Source organism: Anopheles merus, chromosome 2R, assembly GCF_017562075.2.
Source record: "Anopheles merus strain MAF chromosome 2R, AmerM5.1, whole genome shotgun sequence".
In the NCBI taxonomy this organism is placed as follows: domain Eukaryota; kingdom Metazoa; phylum Arthropoda; class Insecta; order Diptera; family Culicidae; genus Anopheles; species Anopheles merus.
In genome coordinates, this window is record NC_054082.1 from 16238413 (window position 1) to 16261781 (window position 23369).

At 46.6% G+C, this 23369-nt stretch overlaps 2 protein-coding genes across 4 annotated transcripts; one reads left to right on the top strand and one right to left on the bottom strand.

Moving 5' to 3' along the window:
* Positions 1-590: 590 nt before the first annotated feature.
* On the bottom strand, positions 591-22683 carry LOC121602310 (fructose-bisphosphate aldolase). Of its 3 annotated transcripts, none has more exons than XM_041931095.1 (6): positions 22575-22683; positions 19604-19775; positions 19287-19530; positions 16935-17125; positions 16425-16853; positions 591-1552 (listed from the first exon to the last, which is right to left on the bottom strand). In XM_041931095.1, the coding sequence occupies exons 2-6, from the start codon at positions 19736-19738 to the stop codon at positions 1460-1462; spliced, it is 1092 nt and encodes a 363-aa protein (XP_041787029.1). In that variant the 5' UTR covers positions 19739-19775; positions 22575-22683; the 3' UTR covers positions 591-1459. The 3 variants fall into 3 exon arrangements, with proteins under 3 accessions (XP_041787029.1, XP_041787014.1, XP_041787022.1); XM_041931080.1 differs by lacking the exon at positions 591-1552 and adding an exon at positions 8105-9387; XM_041931088.1 differs by lacking the exon at positions 591-1552 and adding an exon at positions 8105-9387 and having other exon boundaries at positions 22516-22585.
* Positions 11010-15718, top strand: LOC121602298 (uncharacterized protein K02A2.6-like). Its single transcript, XM_041931074.1, has one exon. The coding sequence runs from the start codon at positions 11217-11219 to the stop codon at positions 15447-15449; it is 4233 nt and encodes a 1410-aa protein (XP_041787008.1). The 5' UTR covers positions 11010-11216; the 3' UTR covers positions 15450-15718.
* Positions 22684-23369: the final 686 nt, after the last annotated feature.

Below are 23369 nucleotides of genomic sequence, written 5' to 3' on the forward strand. Positions count from 1 at the left end.
AGTTGATTGATCGTTCACAGGAAATCGCTCAGCGAAGGGAAATGCAGACACGCAGAATTCGTACGAGTGTGCCGTTGCGACGATGCGTAGGGAGTACGGAGTATTACGTTCTACCTTTTTGCTCAAAAACATTGCCTTGTGACGTTGTCAGCTTCGGTTTCGGATGCCTTTTGTCCATTTCATTACGCTAGTTGTTGGCAAAACAAAAGGAATGGAAACGTGTCGGATGTATGTAGCAATTCAACGATTAATTCCATGCGCACTTGTTCTCTCAATTACAGTTCTCCGCACACCCGTACGCTACTTGAATCCTTACAGGAGGTGGAATTAATATTTAATTTTTCTCCCAATGAACGCAAACCCTGGACGCACAGGTGCAGATCGATGGTATTGAAAATGGATTAAAATTACGGCAACCGTGGCATATAGCAAAACAGAAGTTATTGTTCTGTTATGTTCCCGTGCTGCAACTCTGCAATGGCTTTTTCAATTTCAATACAATCGTAAACACTTTGTAACGAGCAGCACATCAATACCTTTCGGATGTAGCGTTCACTAACTCAACGTTCATTTATTGCCATTTTGTCTGGTTTTTGTTGTTGTTGGATTTAAACTTTATTTGTAACATTATACGATACGTTCAATATGTCCGTAGCATGGTATGTTTGCTATTAATAGTGGTATCTGCCGAACGTTCTGTCACATGCATTAACTATATACCGTTTACAACAAATCTAGGCTCTTTTTTATGCACGTTTTTTGTGTGTGTACTTTAAACTAACAATTATAAATTAAAATTTGGGATGAAATAAAAATGTTTTCAGCTAATTATCCTGTTTGACTAAGCTGCGCGAGCAGCATCTGCACTGGCCGCACCACGTTTTGCGGTGCATTGTTTGTGATACAAAACATCGAAAGGTCCGTTTCATGTTCGATCATCAGCAACCACGGCAAACACCCGCTACCGCCCAAATTCACACTGTCTACAGCGCTACTGTGTGTGTGTGGTAGTAGATCTGCACTCAAAATACACTAAAGGTTGATGTTGCAACCAGACGCGCTAGCGCGTTTAGGCGAACAGGCATACACAGTACAGTACTTAAATGAGACAACACTTTAAAAACAAAGCACAATAAAGCTGTAGGATAACAGACAAGGGAAAGGGTGGAAAATACAAACTCTCGCCCGGCACACACGCACACACACTGCGACACACGCAGTGACAGCGAACACACGCGATGCACCTTTGACTGCTGCAGCTAATTCTTCACTTACACTCAGTACGGTAAACTGAATGCGAAGATTGCCGCTCCGGGAGTGTTGTTTGCCAATTGTGCGAGTGTGTGTGTGTGTGTGCATGTGGAGAGACGAGCGATAGAGGGTGGGGTGGGGTGATACTAAAGGCTGTGTTCTAGTGGGATGCAAGTTCATGTAGATGCAGAGCGGAGCGAAGAACGCCTTAATAAGCGTGGTTGGCGACGAACAGGCTGCCAGCACCGGCGGCACCCTCCACACCGCCGCCGTACTTGCCGAGGGCGGCATCGCTGTTGGCCTGTGAGGAGCACAGAAAAGAGGGAGAAAAAAGAAAGGGAGAAAATCATTTAGTAAGTTCAGTTCACATTTGGCTATTTAGGTAACATTTTCCTCCAAACAAAGTGCATCGATCGATGATGGTTTGCCGGTGAAAGCACATGAAGGCTCTAAACGAAACGAAACACTGCCCGCGAGTATACTCTCTAAATCTCGTTAAACAATGTCAAAACTGTCATGTGGCCAGCGTCCAGTGCGAACGAATTATTACATCACGGTCGCTGGCGCACTGTGTACACAACCCCAGACCCAGACCTGAACACTCTCTTCGCCCCATAAAAGTGCATCGCTGTACACGCCGGGTGGAACGTGATCTTTCATTCACGGGACTTCAAACTCCAAACATACACACACACACCCCTTGGCGGTTGAGTAAACACAGCTGAGCGCTACAAATTGATGGGTTCATCTACATACACGGCCACAGCCGCGCTGCCACGAGCCCGGAGCGTGCAAAATCGTGAACGATGCTAATGAACTGTTAAATGCATCCCGAAGCACGTGCTAAATAGCATCATTGTTCTGGCGTGTTTTTTTTTCTTCACACACGCCATCCACGGTTCGGTTGGTGTTGCCGAACGCGGATCCAAGAATTTATGGCCCACCGTCGATGGATTTTGATTCGTTTACTCTTTTCTCGGAATGGTCGAAATGATAGTACAAACTATTTATTGCACCCACCGGGTGTCAATCGATATGATCAACAGCTCTCTCTCTCTCTCACTCTCTCTCTCTTTAGCACCTATTACTACTGTAGGCCGGTTGTATCTAAACCAGACCTCCACAAACCTACAGAGAACAGGCCGATTCCCTCTCTCTCTCTCGGTGTATTTGTGACTGTATAGCCCACCTGTTTTGTGACCGATTCGGAATGTTCTGATGTGACAAGAACACAGCTCCGAATCACACCAACAAATTGCCACTCCACTCCTTGGCTGCTGCCCATCGAACGTTATGCAATTGGTCCGGGAGATCCGGAGGTGGCACACTGTTACCATTACACTACACCGATACACCTTGGCCCCCATTTGCCACGCACGCGCTCGTGGGCATTCGCAGCCTTCAGAACCTTTTAGTCTTGTTGCATGGGGTAAACCGTACGCTTAAACGCCCGCGTTTTGGGCCTTCCGGTTTTTTTTTCGGAAGAGGACGCCTCAAACCACAGACACACTGAGTGATTGGTGAGCCTGATCTCATAACCTGACAAAATGGGTCCAAATTCCATCCATCGTTGACAGAGAAGATAGGAAAACCACAAACATTTGATTACGACGAACATCGATGAGCAAGGCCACACAACACCCGCGAACCATTGGGAAGTTACTAAGAAGCCGCACAAGTCGCTCGATAAGGCGCCCTAAGCCTATCAGGAGGCCCTATTACACGCACGCAACTGTGTGACAAACACACTTCCGAAACAAGGTGATAAATCTGTCACGAAATTTGATATGTTTGTCGTGTTACTCTGTTTGGGAAGTCTTTCTGTTCCGCTCCAAAGCGGGTTGGGCCAGGTTGCTAGCGAATGTCGCTTCGTACCCGTGCCCGATTTGGTACCGCCAAAGGCTGCTGCTACCGTGTGGTGTTGAGATGATTGAATTTGTGCGCCTCATTTGCATAGCTCTTCGGCGCTCGGAGGTGTTTAAGTGTTGCCGCGGAGGTAGCGAAGCTGTGTGCAAGAAGCACTTTAACCCAAACCGACAAGCCCGCGTTCTTTACGTGCAATTTGATTGGTGTTTTATTGCGCTTAAATTATATACTATCCGATCGCGCTTAATAGCATTAAAGTGAGCAGCTTTATCTGTTATTATTGTTCACTGAGCGCAGGGAACAATGGGTTGCTTACCCAGGCGTGCCCTAATTTGCATTGTTACTGATAAGCGAGCTCCCGCACCGAGCGGGGCTACCGAACGTTCCCATTGAATCCTTTGCGTTCCTGTTGAGATTTGAGCCCCTTCTTTCTACCCTTCCCTTGTTCCACCACCGGCTTCTGGGTATCCTGGGGGTGGCACTACCGGGAAAGAAGAATAAAGCAGATTTATCTCCACTTTTACACGTCGCTGGTTAAATTAATTCCTGTCTTAATTCGTTTCATCATTGTTCATTTTATCCTGATGCTACCTTCTAGCTGGCCTTGTCTACCCAACCCCTGTGCTTGACTACTTCGACAAAACGGAACAGGATGTCTCACACCGCCGTCCGTCAAGGAACGACAAGCTACGCCCACTAATGATGGACCCTCCGAATGATGGACAGGGCAGGGTTAATGAATATTCAAACGTCCACCTCAGTTCCAGCAATGCTGTCCTTTCCCGAACAAGATCGCGAACGGAGTACTGTTTACTGTCTACTCTGGACCGGCATTGTACCGGAAGTGACCGCCGCGGGAGGTGCTCCAGCTACACCAACAGGCACAAAACAACGGCTTTCGAACGGTGTCATTTCGCGTTCTTGTGGTATGTTTGCTGCAAAGAACGATTGCGGACCGCACTGCACTCCAAACAAAGAGTCACTTTCATTTCACAATTCCCTCGCCGGGGAAGGTACGGGCTTCAGGGTGTCCGGTGTGGTTGCCGAGTGCAACCCCATTTATTGGATTCTCGGCCACCGGGAAGCACGCTCACTGTTCAATTTGCATTCAATTACAACCTCAAAGACGAACGCTAATAGCTTTGCGATGGGATCAGGACCAGCTTCATGTCAATTACTTGTTCACCCCGGGGGGGCACGGGGACGTGTCTGCGGACTAATTGGAAATCGAGCAGGGTGAATATGTGTATCTGATTTTTGGTTCTACTGTCCCGAGTGTGGGCATGATTTATGAACATTCCGAACGAGACCGAGGAGCTTCTATAAATGATCTAAAGAGGAGGGATTGAGCACGATTTGACACATGTAAATGTATATTAGCGTTACCCGTGCGGTCTTTCATTTGCATCATAATGGTTAGATACTCGGGAGAGTTAAACAACAAACTTCAGAACTCCAAATCCAAACCCAGAACGCATCTGGAAACGTTCCAGATATAGGGGACCTTGAAATATCTTGGCGCCACTGTGTGACATTAATACATAGGGAAACTGTGTTTGCTTGTTTTAAGAAGAAAAAAAAAAACGTTTCCTCACTGACGCACATGTCTGAGATTGGGTCTTTTAAAAACCCGTAATTCAAACGCAAAATAAAACCAAATACTCGACTGGGGAACAAGCAGAGACAGTGGGAAGATTTGCATCGTTTTTCGTTTGAACAGTTGCTCCATCATTGACGAACGACACGGTTGAAGGTGGTTTAGCAAGCAATGGTTAGGAAACGGGTGTGTGATTGATAAGCTTCCTTTCCATCAACATGGAACAAAGCAACAAAAAAAAAAACACTTCAAAAATATCAATTCCAAAAAGCCAGCAGCCTGTTTTCTTCAACCCTTGCAACAAAACAACACCACATGAGGGCGCCCTTACGGATGGTTGGCTCATCGACGGGCGCCAAACGTTATTAATGTCCTGAGCTGCTCCCCAAAAACACCAAAACGATTCCAAGTAAAAGTGTATGTGGGTAGTACAGGACGGAGCGGTTTCTCTCGGAATCCGTCCTTCACCCGCTCATCGATTGATCGATTGATCGATTCACTTAAATTGCTTAATTACTGCTAATAAAACACGAACACGAACACACACACACTCACATTCCTTAACGGTGCCGAAAACACGGCCCCGGTAACAAATGCATCCGAGAGAAGTGCGGGAGGCTTGCGCGGGAACAAAGCTAATGACCTTCTACTACCACTGAAGTATACACTGTATAGCATTCGTTGGCGAGCATTTGGATTTGTATCCGGCCGCCTTCGCTGTATTGTGGTAATGGTAATGTAAACTTCAAACTCGTACCCTTTCCAGCAGGCGGGAGGCGGTGTAGTATGGATTTTTAATGGCTACAACCTCGCTAGCCTTGAACTTGACACAAGACAACAGAAGCTATCGAAACGTTGTGCCAGGTTTTTCCCCACCTTTAAATAAATCAAATATTTAGCAGTAGCTCGCTCGTTTCGAACCGAGACCGAACGGAGAACCGTTACCGAGAACGGAACTGTTGCCAAACGGTTTCCCAGCACCTCCAAAAAGGAATATCTAACCGCGCACACAGCGGAGACCCCGGTGTGCCAAGACGGCGTCGGAACAAACGATGTGGTTTAATTAGTGCGGGCTACCGCCCTGGCATGTTTTGGGAGGGTTTTTTTTTTTGGAAAAGTTAGCTTTTTCCACTGCTCACACCGAGTGTGTCTTGCCATAACAAGAACTACCGGTGGCCCAAGAACGGCGATGATTAATGAGCGGTTGGTCGGTCGGTCGGTCGGTCGGACGGCTGGTGTCTGAGGTACCATTTCCACAACCCAAAAATAGGAAGCAAACGAGCCGAAGCTCACAACATATCCCGGAGCAGGGTTGCGACAGTGCTACTGTAACATCGGTTGGCAAAGAAAAGCCTTACTCCAAAGGCAAGGGAAAACCTTATCCCCCGTTGGATGGTTGTACAGCTGCTTCCGAAATAATGTTGAAACAACTTGCTACACCACTTGCAATGCTGGGAATTGGGGAAGGATTGAGGCGCCCGGCTCTTGTTGTTACCGAGTTGAACACACTTCAACCGTTGTCCTTACAAGGTTCTACCCACACACAGACACAGAGAAAAACATTCTTCCTCTTTGCGGCTAGCGTGGGGCACAAAAAATACATCCCTTGTGGTGTGTACTTCCTCCCTAACACGCTGTATTATCGTTTGTCATCATCATCATCATCGTCGTCGTCGTCTTCACCATTATCATCGTCACCATTACCGGTGTACATTGAATTATCGCAGGCTCTGCCGTCTTGACAATGGGGAGGAGGGTCCACACTTTTGGAGACACTTTTGATTGCCCGCCCACCCATCACTCAATCCACTTGTCGGCCGTCTATTATAGAGGGCGAGTGCAGGAGGTCTGGTGATGGTAAACATCTACCGCGAGCCAGTAAACGCGACGCGCGGTGTATAAATTAATTGCCATCATCGCTAACGATCATCGCTTTGGTTCGAGCACCGACAGGTAGGCCACAATCACATTAAGACGGGCCACCGGTTCCTAACACAGGCAAAAGGGAATGGTGTCTTTTTCCTGCCTTTCTTCGATGTCTACGGCGGTGAAATGTAAATATTTCTCCAGCGTTACAATTAGAAAGCCATTGTCTGCTGTGTAGACAGGCTGGGTTGGATGTGCAACAACGGCAGCGCGGTTTGCTGCCAATTTATAACAATCAACCGAGAAGCACTTTCATTTTTAGCTCCACTCCTCATTCCCTTTCCCGGTCCGGTGCGGGGGTGCCGATCGTTTTAAACTTCTGGAATGGAATTTGATGCGAATCTATTTACACGCCAGCGGTGAAGGGAGATAATCTGACGAGCGGTTTATGCTAAACGGCAACAGTCATAATAAATAGGGGAGATATTATTTACACTCAAAGGGGGCTACTGTAAATGTTGTAGGAACAAATGGATTAGAAGCAGCATTTCGATCGTTGTTGTCAGTGTGGTAGGTGTAGTAGAGATTTGCAGTAGAAACGAGCTTCTATTCAAGTCTGTTCCGGATTTAGGTGGCCCTAAGCTTACTCATTTTGTCCACAAAATGGAACAGTTTTACTAAATGTGATAGTAGTCAAATAAAATCATATTCGATGCCTGGAAGGATGCTACAAAATAATAAAATTAGTAGATAAAATCACTGACACTAACCCAAAATTAACCATGCTTTGTGGGAATCTTGACCTTAAAACGGAATATCTGACTCAAGTAGGTATTCGAGTTGTGCTGATCGCTTACACAATACCACGAACACAATAACCGTGTAAATTTAACAATAAACTGTACTCTCTGCTTTCGAGTAAAAAAACGTTGATTTACGAGAATTCGATGGTACACAGTTTCCCAATTTGAAATATCTCTTTGAGAAAACTGTTCTGATTTAACCCATCAATTAGCAATTACGCAAAAACAATTGCTCTTAAATTACAAAAAAAAAGGAACATTAATGACAGAATTGTATGAACAAATGTTGCACTAAAGCTATCAAATGTAGTCAAAATTACTTATTGATAAAATGTACAGCGTCTTCCGAGAGCATCAACCGTTTATCCCGAGCACCGACTATAACTGTTTACCGTCTTAACAGTTGAGATTGAAAATGAAGCTTTGAGATCATATTTGCAGTTCAAACAGTTCAAAAGTATATCTTGATTAGAAGAAGATTACTCTCTAAGGTTGAGAGCATCTGGAACAACTGGAGCAATTTGACGGTTTTGTCATATGTCTATCATTAGGATTCCTTTCCCTATTGATTTATCATAATATTGCTAATATCGATTGAATGATTTATAAAACGAATGGTGAAATAATTTCTCCCTAGTAAAGCTTACAAACTAAAGAAAAGCAGTAAACAAACACAGAAAAGCAGCTAGAAGAAAAGGAAAGAAAACAAAATAAAGCAAAATCCATGCAGTCGCTCGCCGCATCCGAGCGCGCATGCCGTGCGTTTCCGTTGCGGTCTAGGCGGCATTCTCTTCAGGCAAACGAATTTATTTCATCAACACTTTTACTTTCCAATGGCTACAGCTGGTCTTCTTCTTATTCTTCTTCTTTCCGTTCGCTTAGTGACTTTGAACGGGCGCTGCAGCTCGCTCGAGGACTATCCCCTCTTCCCTGCTGTGCCGGGCGCGTGTTGTGTTCGAATTTATTGGTTTGCTTTTATTATTTGCGGGATCCAATTTATTTACTTCTACGTTTGATATAACTTCACGCCCAGCATGGAGGGTGTCCCCCGCGATGCTGCGCGAGATGGCTGGCACTGTAACACACACACACACACACACACCCACCCTGCACGGTACTGGATGAGGGATCGAGGGGTTTGAAATCAATCCGGTTGCGTTGTTTAGCCGGTTGTAATTGATTACAACCCAAAACCCCCAAATCCCCCTTTGTACTCCGCCGGGTGGGTGTGTCCGCAGGCCCACTGATACAAAAACATACCACATACTGTAATGTTAACACATCGACACATATGATTAGGAACAATTGTAGCGTGTACTGTTACGTACGGTTTAAACGGGTAGTGTATTACTAAAAAAACGTTAAACACACTTTTAGGGAGGGGAAACAGTTAAAAAAGTAACAGTTTTGTTGCGTTTTTTAAATGTACAAATTAACAAACGAGACTCATATCAATATAAAACACAACTTTAAAAAGAAAAACATTCAACAACGCCATCTAAATGTTTGTGTACGTGTCCTGTGTAGTGTTTTGTTGGTTTTTTTTTTTTTTTGGTGATATGTGTAAAAAAAACGAATTTGACGAAGAATTGAATCCTCCCGACGTAAGGATTCACCGATAGTGTGTGTGTTTGAGACGACAAAAGTGTCCTGCACGGTTCGCTTCAAAAATATTGAGTCCCTCGTTCTCTCTCCAATCTCTACGCTCTCTCTCTCTTGCTCTCATTTGCTGGAATGCCGATGATCGTTTTCATTAAAGCTAGCTTATCCATTGAGTGTCCGCGCGGTGTCGGAGTTTTGCTGCGCGTGCCATCCATGCCTCTCGATCGTGCGGTGTCGGGCGAGAACCGTCGGGTGAGCATACGCAGCAAGGGAGAGATGGCAGGTTTCCTTTTCTCTCCCTTTCCTCTAGTAAGCGTGGGACTTCACGAACAAGCTAGCGTTTGCGGCGTACGAGGGAATCGAACCGGGGACATACTTTGCCTGTGCAGCCAATCCGTTTGCCTGTGAAGATGGGTTTTGCGAAGGGCAAGGTGCAGAGTTTTTGGAGTTTTGTTTCAATTAGAAAAAGTGTATCATAGTTGTACGGTGTGTAAGTGAGTAAGTATAAAGTGCAGAAGCAGCTACGATGTTAGTGTTAGTGTTAGTTAACCGAGCACACAGAGCGACACAGAAGGGTTACGAGCACAGAACACAGAAAGCGCATGCAGAACAGCAACACAAGCAACATGGTTTCGCTCCCAACCGTTTGGGAGCCGTTGGTGACCACCAGCTAAAGCTGCTGATGCTGTCCCTATTCCACTGTCATTGCGATTCCACCCGGCTGCCGATAAATCAGACCACATCAAAACGCCTCCACAGCAACCGCCGACGGCAACCACGACCACCACAGTCCACATTCTTAAGCTGATTGGCAGGCGGCAGAGCGGACCGAGCCGCCGTGTACGTGTACGGGTGTGTGCTTGCGTATGTGTACGATATCCAACGAAGGCGAAGGTCGCCACCGACCCGTGCTTCGTATTAGGAAGGACGTTTCGTAGGTGCCCCAGATGACGAGCACCACTAAATAGCGATGATGATGATGATGATGATGATGGTGACTGCATTGCTCCACAACCGCCATCAGCCGCGAGTCAGGTAACGTGAGACCGCCGAACAATGACCGTCACCAGCAACCACACAATGGCACAATTCGTCGTGACGGCACTATTAAGTGTGGCTGTGCCATTGAACTTCACCGCGGCAGCATGACATCAGGCACATGTCCATATTATGTCACAGCCATCCGGCAGTCCCGGCAGTCCCGATTGAAAGTTGTCCTAGCTTTCTTTGGCGCAAACTATCATTTGTCCGAGCGCGACACGACCGACCGGGGTCGTTGATTGGCACTGACTTTTCGGCAAAGGGCTATTGAACTTGACCACCAAAGTGTGCCTGTGTGGACAACGCTATATGCAGGCCACTCAAACACAGGTTCAAGGGTACGGGGTTCGCTTTCCCGTGGGTTTAGTAGCAATGCTAGCAGCTTCCAAGGCTTCGGTACAGGTGCACGAAGCCAGCGGAAACACCCGATGAGGTCACCCCGTTTCCGGGAGTGGGTGGCAAGAATGCATCACTTTTGCGCATAGAATAGGAAGACGGCTAGTGGGTGGTGCCACCAGGAGCCGGCAAGCTTATTATGGGCAATTTGAAGCGACATTAAAAATGAAATAAGTGAAGCCATTAAACGGAATATGGCGAAAGTGGTCCGCGCGCTCCGCGCTGGGTCGATTAATTCGCCTTTTGCCTACGCGCGCGTTGATTCTTTCCCACAAACGAGCGGGAGAAAATGTGCATGCCAAACCAGACCAAGACGATTTGCTTGTCGTCTGCAGAGATCGTTACTACGGCTACTTTTACTACTACTACTTCCCTTTCTAAAACGGAGATTCTACACTGTTCTTTATGCGAGCTTATACGCTCCGCTGCAGACGGCAGCGTGGGGCGAAGCTAGACTAGAAGTGCAGCAAACTGCAACTTTGCCCCTTCCCTCTGCCAGCACAACGTCGACGTCGGGTGGTTGAGTATAATGATGGATAAATTATGACAAGCGAGCTCACCCCGCCGTCATAAGTGTTGCATAGTAACACGCATAACGCAGTAACATTGCAAGACTCGATCAGAGTACACATTGAGTGAATAAAGACGATTCCATTCTGAACTAAGGAATAAAGCAGTTGTGTTTTTCTCAAGATATATTCCCTGCGACATATCATTTTGGCGACGAGGATTATTACTGAACCCGGAACCCGAAGCTCACGAGATTCTGAAGCTAACGAGAATTAGCGTCAAGGATGAACAATGAAAACCTTGAAACCGTTATCAACCAAATGGCTCAACTTCTTCAACAGATGGCTGCTTTTAAAACTAGAAGTCCTGACGAAATCCTTGAATCTTTATCGAAAACCATCGAGGAGTTTCGTTTCGATGAAGAAAACAACATCACTTTTGAAAAATGGTATGTACGTTTCAAAGACCTTTTTCAAAACGATGCCAGCAGTTTGAATGACGAGGCGAAAGTGCGACTTTTGCTGAGGAAGCTGGAAACGTCCGCTCACAGCCGGTATGTGAATTACATTCTTCCGAAGCAACCGCATGAAAATTCGTTTGAAGAAACCGTCAATATTCTCAAAAAAATCTTCGGAAAGCAATATTCGGTGTTCCACAAAAGGTACCAGTGCTTGCAGATAGTGAAATCTGCATTAGAAGATATCATCACTTACGGCGGAAGAGTGAATAAGGCATGCGAGGATTCTGAGTTCGAGAATTTGAAATTAGACGATTTCAAATGTCTAATTTTCATTTGCGGACTGCAAGCTCCGGAATTCTCGGATATCAGAGCAAGACTGCTATCTCGAATAGAAAACGCGACGCCGGAGGCTAAAGTGAACATTCAAACACTAATGGCAGAATTTCAACGGCTTATCAATCTGAAAGCGGATACAACGATGATCGAAAATCAATCAAGATCGAAGCATTCCGTGCATGCAGTTTCAGAGAAGAAACCGTATCGTTTGCCACAGCCTTCCCGATTCGACAATTCAAAAGATCAGCGTCAACCGAAATCAGATTCGAATACTGTCCCTCGTACTCCTTGTTGGCAATGTGGAAAAATGCATTTTGTACGGGATTGCAATTTTACAGATCATCTCTGCAAAGTGTGCAAAAATGTAGGCCACAAGGAAGGTTACTGTAAAGCCATGAGATCAAAATCTTCAAACAACAACACATATCAAAAGAGTGAGAAGAATCAAAATCAAAATCAAAAGAAATCTCAGGGAATTTTCGTTAATCATGTCACGAAAAACACTGCTAAAAGGAAATTTATCTCTATCATAATCAATGGCATAACTACATCACTCCAACTGGACACCGCAAGTGACATAACAGTTATTTCTAAAACAACATGGCAACATTTGGGTCAACCGAAACTTTCTCAAGCATCCATTGAAGCATCGAATGCATCGGGAGAACAACTCAAGCTTATCGGTGAATTCGAATGCGAGGTTATCCTTAATGCGATTACAGAGAAATGTGTTTGTTTTGTTACATCATCACCAGTCCTAAATGTTATAGGTATAGATTGGATAGATAGGTTTAATCTATGGGCAATTCCCTTCGATGTACTGTGTAAGAAAGTTTCATCAGCATGTCCAAAGGATCGAATAGTACAGCTTCAATCGAAATATCCAACAGTTTTCGATGATTCGCTTGGACATTGCACAAAAACGAAGGTGAAACTGTTTCTGAAGCCCAATGTAAAACCAGTTTTCTGTCCAAAACGACCAGTACCATTCAATACTATCGCTCTTGTGGATGCGGAACTATCAAGACTACAATCACTAGGCATCATCACACCAATAGACTTTTCGGAGTGGGCTGCTCCGATAGTAGCCATTCGCAAGCCTAATGGTAAAGTTCGAATTTGTGCGGATTATTCGACGGGGCTTAACGAAGCTTTAGAGTCAAATCATTATCCTCTACCTACTCCTGAAGAAATTTTTGCACAGTTGAACGGAAGTGTTGTATTCAGCATAGTCGATTTGTCCGATGCATACCTACAAGTAGAAGTAGAAGACGAATCTAAACACCTTCTTACGATCAACACACATAGAGGTCTTTTTCAGTTCAACCGTCTCGCACCGGGAGTCAAATCAGCACCTGGAGCTTTTCAAAGACTAGTTGACGGTATGATTGCTGACATTCCTGGCGTTAGAACATTTCTAGATGATGCTATAATTTTCGGTAAAACTTGGGAGGCACACAAGCAATCATTAGACACATTTCTTCAGCGTTTAAAAGAATATGGCTTCCACGTCAAGCTGGAAAAATGTCATTTCTATCAAACTGAAATTGTCTATTTGGGGCATGTGGTAGATCGCAACGGCATACGTCCTGACCCAGAGAAGCTGAAAACCATCGCATCTATTCCAGCACCAACGAACATTTCCGAATTAAGATCGTTCTTAGGAGCTGTGAATTTCTACGGCCGATTTGTGAGAAACATGCATGAACTCAGACACCCGTTAGATCAATTGCTAAAGAAGGATACGAAGTGGAAGTGGAATTCGGATTGTCAGACATCGTTCGAAAAATTCAAGAAAGTACTGCAATCTGACTTACTGTTGACACATTATGATCCGAATCTTCCTATCATCGTTGCAGCAGATGCGTCTAGCACCGGCGTTGGCGCAGTCATTTTTCATAAATTTCCGAACGGATATTTGAAAGCCATTCAACATGCTTCAAGAACATTAACGTCTGCAGAACAAGGCTACGGACAACCGGAAAAAGAAGCTCTGGCTCTTACTTATGGGGTAACCAAATTTCATAAGTACTTACTTGGTCGGAAATTTACTCTTTTAACCGATCATAAGCCTTTACTATCCATATTTGGTTCAAAAAAGGGAATTCCTTTGCACACAGCAAACCGACTCCAACGGTGGGCATTGATGTTATTAAACTACGATTTTACCATCGAATATGTTTCAACCACCGAGTTTGGGTGCGCTGACATGCTATCAAGGCTAATCGACCGTTGCAAGCAACCAGAGGAAGATTACGTTATAGCTTCGATTTCACTTGAAGAGGATATTCAAAACGTCATGCACGAATCATTGAAACAAGTACCAGTATCATTTGCTGACATTCAAAAAGCAACAAGATTGGACGAAACACTGCAAGCTGTTTTGAAATTCATCCGGGAAGGCTGGCCGAACGAAGCGTCGTCAATCAAAAATCAAGACATTCGTTCGTATTACACACGAAAAGAATCGTTAACGCATGTAGATGGATGTATCTTGTTTCACAACAGAGTTGTTGTTCCAAACATTTACAGGAAAAAGGTACTTCAACAATTCCATCGCGGTCATCCTGGAATGGTGCGAATGAAATCCATTTCTCGAAGTTTCGTTTTCTGGCCGGGAATGGATGTCGATATCGAAAACTTTGTCCGGCGTTGTACTTCATGTTGCACTGCTGGCAAAGCACCAATCAAAGAAACACCTGAATCTTGGCCTGTGCCGGAAAAGCCATGGTTACGGGTACACGTGGACTATGCCGGTCCTGTAGATGGCGTGTATTTTTTGGTTGTAGTTGATCCATACACAAAATGGCCAGAAGTATATGCAACCAAAACTACAACAGCAAAGACAACTATCAAGTTTTTAACGCAATCATTCGCAACGTTTGGTGTTCCAGAAACTATAGTCTCTGATAATGGTACCCAGTTCACCAGCTTTGAATTCCAAGCATTTTGCAAACAATTGGGTATTTGTCACATCCGTACTGCACCATACCATCCGCAGTCAAACGGTTTGGCAGAACGTTTCGTGGACACACTAAAGCGTACATTGCGAAAAATTCGAGCAGGAGGAGAGACTTTAGATGAAGCTTTGCAGACTTTTTTGCAAGTTTATCGAACCACACCTACACCAGATAAGTCTCCAGCTGAATTGATGTTTCAGCGGCCTATTCGAACAGTTCAGTCATTATTACTACCTCCAGTTTCACGGTCACGAAATGAAAAGCCAGAAGCTGGTAGAAAATTCTTCGATCCTGGAGAAGCGGTTTATGCCCAAGTCCACCGCAATAATTCCTGGGAGTGGAAACCGGCATCAATAGTCGAACGAGTCGGTAGAGTGAATTACAACGTGTTTTTGGAAGACAACCAGCGAATTATTCGCTCACATGCAAATCAACTGAAGAAGCGTCTACAGGAGGAAACATCGTGTGGAAATAGAAATTGTCACGACACTGGAAATTTGTTAACTATTTTCTTTGACGAATTTGAATTGGGAACTCCACAGGCAGTTGAAAACTCAATTGAAATGACTGAACAAGAACATTACTATTCAGCTGATGAAGAGTCCGCTGAAGAAATTGAAGGAGAAAATTGGCAAACATCATCGTCCACAGTTACTACTCAAGCCACTCCACCAATGCCTGCATCTTCTGCTCAACCCGTGAAAGCGGAAAGACCTCGAAGAATTCGTAGGCCACCAGCCAGGTTTGAACCGTATTGGTGAATTAAGGGGGGAGATGTTGCATAGTAACACGCATAACGCAGTAACATTGCAAGACTCGATCAGAGTACACATTGAGTGAATAAAGACGATTCCATTCTGAACTAAGGAATAAAGCAGTTGTGTTTTTCTCAAGATATATTCCCTGCGACATATCAATAAGGGAAATAAACGGAACGTCGTCTAATCGCTGCCACCCCGACGCTTTTATTCGCTTGCGATGCGTCACATACAAAAAAAAAGCCGGCAATGGCAGGGAGAGAAAACCCATAGAAAGCAGATCGATAGTGGCGTCTGCCAACCAAAACCCAGACAACGGCCGGGGCTGAGGTGGTCGCGAGCGGCCACCCACCTCGTCGTCGTATGACATCAACCGAGGCGTGTCGTAAATAAATGATGAGCCCGCGTGAAGCAACAACAATAACAAAAAAGCGCCATCGCACGGTGTTTGTTACAGAAATATATATATCATCGATTGACAGGGAAAGCGATCCTATCGATCGATCCGACTATCCGAAGCGGAAATGGGTGAGTGGGTGAGCGAGTAACACATACACACACACACACACGTACACAAAACCAAACCAACATTCCGACAAATAAACAACAAGTACGATGCAAACATCCATTTGATTGATTGCGCGTTACCGTTACCGGGACCGCCGGACACTGCCAAACGGTTTTGGGAAATTGCCAACCCACGGTGCACGGCAATAAGTAATTAATTGCTCTACGCTTGCAATCACTTTGCATTCCCGGCTCGGTTAAGATGAACCCTTTTGGAATTGGGAAACCTGTTCCATGCCCTCGTGAAAACAACACTTTTTTGGGGGGGGACAAACACAACAGGACATTCACGACAAACCCCACCCCGGGGGACGATACAATCACCATCGATGCAGTTTGTTTCCCGTGCTATCCCGTCACCATTATGGTACCGTTGTATACAAAGGAAAAACCCCCAGACACCAAGCTTACCTTGGCGCGCTTGATCAGCTCCTCCTGGGCGGCCTTCACGTTCTCCTTCTTGCCGCCCCAGGCGCGCAGCACCGAGGCCTGCAGGGCGCGACCGTACGAGAAGGTCAGGGCCCACGGTCTCAGCAGCGGCACCTGGTTGATGGCGCTCAGGTTCACGGACGCCTCCTCCTCGGACTGGCCGCCCGACAGGAAGGTGACGCCGGGCACGGCGGCCGGCACGGTGCGGCGCAGTGCGGTCACGGTGGCGAGCGCAATCTCCTGGGCGGTCGGCTTCTTGGCGCAGCTCTGGCCGGCCGTCACCATGTTCGGCTTCAGCAGCGTACCCTCCAGGTAGACGTGATGGTCGTTCAGCGCCTTGTAGACGGCGGCCAGCACCGTTTCGGTCACCTTCTGGCAACGCTCCAGATCGTGATCACCGTCCGGGAGGATCTGGGGGAATGGAACCGAATCGAATTTCGTTAGCGAGAAAGATCTAACTGGGGGGGGGGGGAAGCGTCACTGTCACTGTACCTCCGGCTCGACGATCGGGACGATGCGCTGCGACTGGCAGATGGAGGCGTAGCGGGCCAGCACGTTCGCGTTCTCCAGGATGGACTGGTAGCTCGGCGTGTTCTTGCCGATCTTCAGCACGCAACGCCACTTGGCGAAGTCGCAACCGTCCTTCTTGTACTGGGCGCAACGGGCCGCGAGATCGTCCAGACCTGCAAATGGAACCGAATCGAAACAAAGCAACGAAGATGTGATTAGTGCGCGTGTTGCGCTGGGAACAGATAACGAATTCAATTTGTTGCCATTTTTCAGCACTCAACCGTCCCGCACCAGTGAGTGTGACATAATCCGATAAGTAAGAGTAAGCGAGTTGGACTGTAAGGAGCAATCTTGGAAGCACTTTTCCTTGCTGCAAAGGCCATTTAGAGGTCTATTCTTTCCACTGCTCCACTGCTTCCTGTACAGTAATCCGATTTGCCATCTCCACTAGCAGGATTCCGTATCCAATGCAACCACATTCGCAAACAACAGCCCTCGGCAATCGGCACTCGCGGAAGCCAGAAGTGTATCGGTTTTATTTCCTCCCATGAAAACGAAAAGAAGACTCTGCGCGGAGTGGAAATTCAGGGACATAAAAATGCACATCCATCCCATTCGAGCTCAACCAGCTGTCTGTCGTCGTTTGATTGCGCGAAAATAAACGATGACTTTCAACACGCTTCCCTCGGCAACACGCCACAACCATCCTCGGGGGACTTCAGAAAACCTCAATAAAAAAAATGCTCACAACAAACAGAGTGCGAGAAGATTTTACTGTCATAAAAATCCTACCCTCATTTCCACAGAAGCGAATGAGGACTGCCATCAGTGTGTTGCATTGACCCAGTTAGCCAAAGAGGTCTGCCCTGCGCCAGTGGGATTAATTGTTTGTGCGAGCGAGCCAGAGCAAATAAACTTGAGGACGGAATAAAATAAGTCTAAAGAAGTACAAATTTCCTCGCCTACAGTCAAGCGTTCCTGCCGTTACACCATCAACAGCAGCTGAGCGGCTCTCGTCACTTCTTAATTGAAATTTGGCCCTACACTCCAGTTGGAGTAGACTGTCTACTACAGTTGCACTATACAGTTTTAATCCTTTTTCTCAATGGGTGATGCATTTCGTCCCTTTCTACAGTCGGTCCAGTTCCAGGACTTGCAGGAAAAGTAAACCTCTTTACTCTTTGCAAGTGGTTCAGGGAAATAAAGGGGATTCATGTCGTAAGCAGCAGCAGCGCAACAGTTAAAAACGGGAAAGAAACAGGCAAGAAACAACTTCGGTAAGCTTGCTTTGCAACTTCTCAGGCCCTTAGCTCCTAACTTCCCCTCGCCGAAGCAATAAACGTGACACCGTGTGGTCCACTTTCCTTCACAAAACTGTTACACCAATCCATTGCTCGATTGGTGACGCTTGAGACGCAATTTTCCCGCTCGCCGCGCAACCAACCAACCAGCCAGGGCAGTGCATCAAGAAATTCCCCTTTAATTAACCCATTTCCACTTCCACTTGGCGCAATTGCGCTCCAGCGGAAAAACGGGGACTGATGGAACGTGTCTCTGGTGGGAGACGACGCACCCGCCCAGCTGCTTGCACAACACACCCTGACCTAAATCAAGCCCACAGGTTTCCTTCTTCAGATAGTTTTCCTTCCCCTTTGGGCCGCACTGTTGATTTAGCGCGCACACACCCATCGCGATGGTCAGCGAACTGGAAAAACAAGGATTCTCAGTTCGCAATAAAGTAAGTGTGGGTAAAGGACGCTTCCATTTGCGCGTTTTCTCGGTCTTTTTAGCGTCTTTTTTTCCTTCCTTTCATTAAACGCACCTACACGTTTTCCACTCAAGTGGAAACTAGCACTGGGCGGAAGTGGGTTGGCTACTCTCTTATTTACTCACTTAGTAGATGTTTTGTTTTGCCCGCTGTTTCAACACAGAATGTCCCTCCGTGAGGACGCGTGGAGCTTGTTGGTGTTTGTGTGTGTGTGTCACTATCAAAACAACTTCCTTCCAGGCGAGTGTGTGGGCTAGCGACAAACTGCCACCCATTCATCTTAATTAAATACAACTACACCCGGACCCGTGCACATGCCACTATGTTCGTTCGCCACGTGGACCAGCCAGCAGGGACGGCCTGGTCGGCGACGCAACACAGTGGCAAGGATGCCTTAATTAACTCTTTCTCACTGCGCACAACTGCATCTTTCTCGTCTGGTGGCAAGCCGTATAATCACTACCACAAACGACAAACCAGGGGACAAACGTTGCACCGTGTCTCGTCCAAGGGGAGACCCACTCCACCTGACATTGGCATTTTTTGTTTTTTACTTCTCAACTTACCCTGGGTGGTGCATTCGCCCTCCGAGCCCATCAGATCGACGACACCCTTGTCGACCTTGATGCCGGCCAGAATGCCCTTGCTCGCCAGCAGCTTGGCCAGCGGAGTGCCATCGTCACCCTTCTGGTAGAGGGTTTCGTGGAACAGGATCACGCCGGAGATGTGCTCCTGCAGGCGCTGGTCAGCGGTGAACAGCAGCTGGCGGTACTGGCGGCGGTTGTCTTCGTTGTTCTCAACGCCGATATCCTGCAAATAACAGTTGAAAAAAAAAAGGTTAAGCACTGCACCGCGGGAAACCCTGCACTGCATCACTACTTACAGCGAAACGCTTGCCACAGGTGGCCGTGGACTCGTCGGCGGCCAAAATACCCTTACCGGGGGCAACAATCTGCTTGGCGATGCGGGCCAGCTCCTCCTGAATCTCCTTTGGTGGGTAGTTGAAGTAGGTGGTCATGATGCTTGAGGTAAGTTTGGTGGCGGTAGTGTTCAAGCTGTAATGAGAAAAACGTGACAAATAATTAACGTGTGTTTTTAACGAGCGTTTTAAATTGTATTTCTTTTCTACAGGTAAGAGTGCAAGGGAGAGAGCGAAGCAGAGTGACGATAATAAAGTGATAGAACGAGAGAAAGTGACCTTTGTATCGAAACAAAAGCGCTCTCTATGGGTAACATTTTGAATCATTGCATCATTTCCTGCAGATGGCGCTACCGCCCGTTAAGCGAAGACATCAACCCGACAGAATGAAGCGCCACCTGTACTCTCCCATTCCAACCACAAACTCCGTCCGGTACGCATTACGCCGCATGCGACTATCATTTCGTCATTGTTGACTTGGCTTCTCCAACATGTTCGTTCTTGCTTCTGCCGGATTCTTTGCTTCTGATAATTGTGCCCCCCTCCTATCGACTGTTTTTACTATCGACTGGCGTGCCCTCAACAAGCATGATAAGGCGGACCGTGTCGATCGGGGCTTAGAACCGTTTGTTTTGTTGCCAACGGCAACATCACACACTCACGAAGGGGAGAATAGGATTATCATCACCGTCTTCGGAATACGGCCCTTGATGGCCAGACGACAGACGAGCCTCCGCTCTGTGCGCATCAAACGCACGCAACTGGAAACCGTTTGACTGATAATTAAGTAAGTGAAGCGCCTCGTTTTGTGAACCCAGGAAAACATGCCCGTCAACAAAAGGTCACCCCAGAGGTCATTATCAGGGGCAACGAGAACGACACAACACGGGCGAGACGCTTGTTGGTATGAGTGTACGCTTTCCAGCGCAATGCGCATTGATTTTTAACATTTCAGAGCGTTAAACAACAAACTAATGATATATTTCACAAACTATCAGAGCTGTTTACAACTCACTGAAAGCACTTCTAACAACTGCGCAGGGTAGTAGTATACTGAGCTTGAAAGTGAATTCATTCATTGATGTGAAAAGGCAATGTCTCGCCCCGCGTACTGAATTAATTCTTCTAAAATAAAATGCTATTTTCGATCATGTTCACAGCACGAGCTCACACCACGAAAAGGAAAAACAAATCGTCCCCGGCTATAATCAGCTGACAGATCGTCACTCGAGTGCCATCAGCAAAGGAAGAGGACGGGCAGGGAAAAACGAAATGAAAATCTTCACGCACGCATCGGTCACAGCGCACTTACGTAACGCGTGCAGCAGTTGTAAACATAAGAAAAAGTGAAAGTCGTCCTTGAACTTGTGCCAAGGATGAAAGCGATCTTATCAAGCGCCTAGCCCCGCTACTCCCTGGGGCAATGATGTTGTATGTCTCTGTCTCGGGGTTCAACCGTTCGGCGCGTGTTTTTACTACGCCACAAGGAGGAGAAGGAAGTGCAATTTCCACGTGATAATCTATACGGCCATGTGGCCCCTCTCAAGATACAAGGTACACTAGATTATTACTACTTCCGATAGGGCAGGGTTTATCACTTTCGAAACACTCAGCACAGCACCGCAGAGTGCGCAGTTGCGCGAGTGTGATGGGGTCGTGGGGAGTGGATGAGCGCATTAATGTACGCCCCAAGTGTGTGTGTGTGTGGGGAGGAGGCCACTTCGGGTGACACGCGAATGACCTTCAAAATTGAATTCTGCAGGCCAAGGCAGGGTCAAACGGGCCGATAAATTCCACTCGACACATAGATCAAGTTCGCCTGACACGCGAAAAGCCATTGCAAATTAGGTCTCTGTTTTGTGTATGTTTGTGCACAGTGAAAAGTCCAAGTTCGTGCGCACCTCTCTGTACAACTATGTAGTAAGAGCGCACTTGATCTTATTTTTGGCCCCATCGATCGTGATCAAACCGTGTGCACCATTGCATTCCGATCGATGACAGTGCTCGTCACAGTGCATGTGGTTTCGGTTGCATGTGCAACCAGCAGTACCAATAACAACAACAACAACAACAGCGAGACCACACAGGAGAAGGATGGTGTGGTCGTCCGGTACTCCGCTATTCAGCATGATAAGGGTCGAATCCGAAAAAAATATAATTCACCGTCATGCGCAGTGGTGAACCAATTGGGTGAACATGAGAGAGGCACCTGCTCTGGGTCGAAAAACCAAAATGGGAACCACTTTGAATGGAGTTTGGTTCCCTTTGCCCACAGCTTCACAAAAACAGGTGTGTTCCGATGTGGGAATGTGGCACCCGCGGCCATCGTTATCAGCGGGAAAGGAGGAAGATGGCTGTGGAGTCCATCTTCCCGCCACTCCCGCCGTTCCTCAAGGTCATTTCAAAGGTGCGAGGGCAACGACACTTTCACTCGTGTGGGAAGAACTGTGTTTCTTGTCCAACGCCCTCCCCCGCGGCCTTCTTCGGGAGTAGCATCTCCGCCAAGAGAAAATGGTTCTCCCTCCCCACCAAGCCGAAGGTTATTTCAAAGTCGTGCCGGGACGTCGTCGTTGTGCAACCCTCTTTGCCACCCTTTTTTGCACGCCCAAGTAGCGCTCCACAAAGTACCAATCATCGCTTCCCGAGGGAAAGTTTTTGGGAACTGTCCTCAACACCGCTGTTGCAAACCCCACCAATGAGGGTGACAGTATATTATCACAAACTGCCCCTGCTTTGCATCATTCCACGTATTCACGGGCGAAACGAGCGGCGAACTGGATTGGCCGCTCCATTGCACGCCCTTCCCTGCCCCCTTACCAACCGGATTGGCCAATCAGACAGAACACAGCACTTTTAAACACGGTTAAAACTCTTACTTTTGCACCTTTTGCACTCTGTGACACTCTGTGGGGTGGTGGTGGTGAAAAATACTCACTGGAAAACCGGCGTCGACGAAAACACGCACACTTATCGGGCTCTGCCAAATATAAATAACATTTCTCTCGGTCACAACATATTTATATCAAAGTCAAAAGAAATATAAACGTGCCGGGCTGGGCCATTGCCATCCTGCCGCGTTGCTCAACTGACAGAAGGTTACGCAGATGACAGTTGATACAGCAGCTGTCGGTTAGAAAAGGGATAAATTAAGGGAAACATATACTCTTTTGAGAAGTTTTTAGTTGTTGGATTGCAAACCTTTTATTCCTTTATGTCCAAACATATCGAACAGCTTTCTATGTACCTTGATTGCTGTAACTCTTTTCGCATTATTCCGTTAGTGTATGCGGTAAGTTTCATTACACCTTTTTTACATGATCATACCTCGTCCACGTGGTGTGTAGCTTTCCGTTTTTGCTTGCAAAAATTACATGCTGTTAAAATTTTCTTGATGTTACCTGTTTCACACTGTGCCGAGCGATGGAAAAATAATTGCTTCTCGTTCTATTTCTCAAGCCTTCTCCTTCCGCCCTACAGCAATTTTGTCGAGCAGCTTGTCAAGTCCCTCAGTCCCTCTGTAGTGCCATCTCTTTCTCGCGTATGGTCTGACATGTGGAAAGAGTTTTTAGGCGAGGGGTTGGAACAAGTGCAAACGGATGGGCAGCTCGACAAGCTGCTCGACAAAATCGCTGCAGGGCGGAAAGAGAAGGCCTGATAAAATGAGCGAGAAGCAATTATTTTTCCTTCGCTTTGCACAGTGGACAGGCAATGATTTTTGAAAATCATGCAT

Bases quoted from the DNA above. Each gene is read 5' to 3' on its own strand.
- LOC121602298 (XM_041931074.1), top strand. From the start codon at position 11,217: ATGAACAATGAAAACCTTGAAACCGTTATCAACCAAATGGCTCAACTT.
- LOC121602310 (XM_041931080.1), bottom strand. From the start codon at position 19,738: ATGACCACCTACTTCAACTACCCACCAAAGGAGATTCAGGAGGAGCTG. The intron at 16,854-16,934 runs GTACAGTGACAG...CCATTCCCCCAG, and splicing joins TCCCGATCGTCGAGCCGGAG to ATCCTCCCGGACGGTGATCA. The intron at 9,388-16,424 runs GTAAGCTTGGTG...CCATCTTCACAG, and splicing joins AGCTGATCAAGCGCGCCAAG to GCAAACGGATTGGCTGCACA.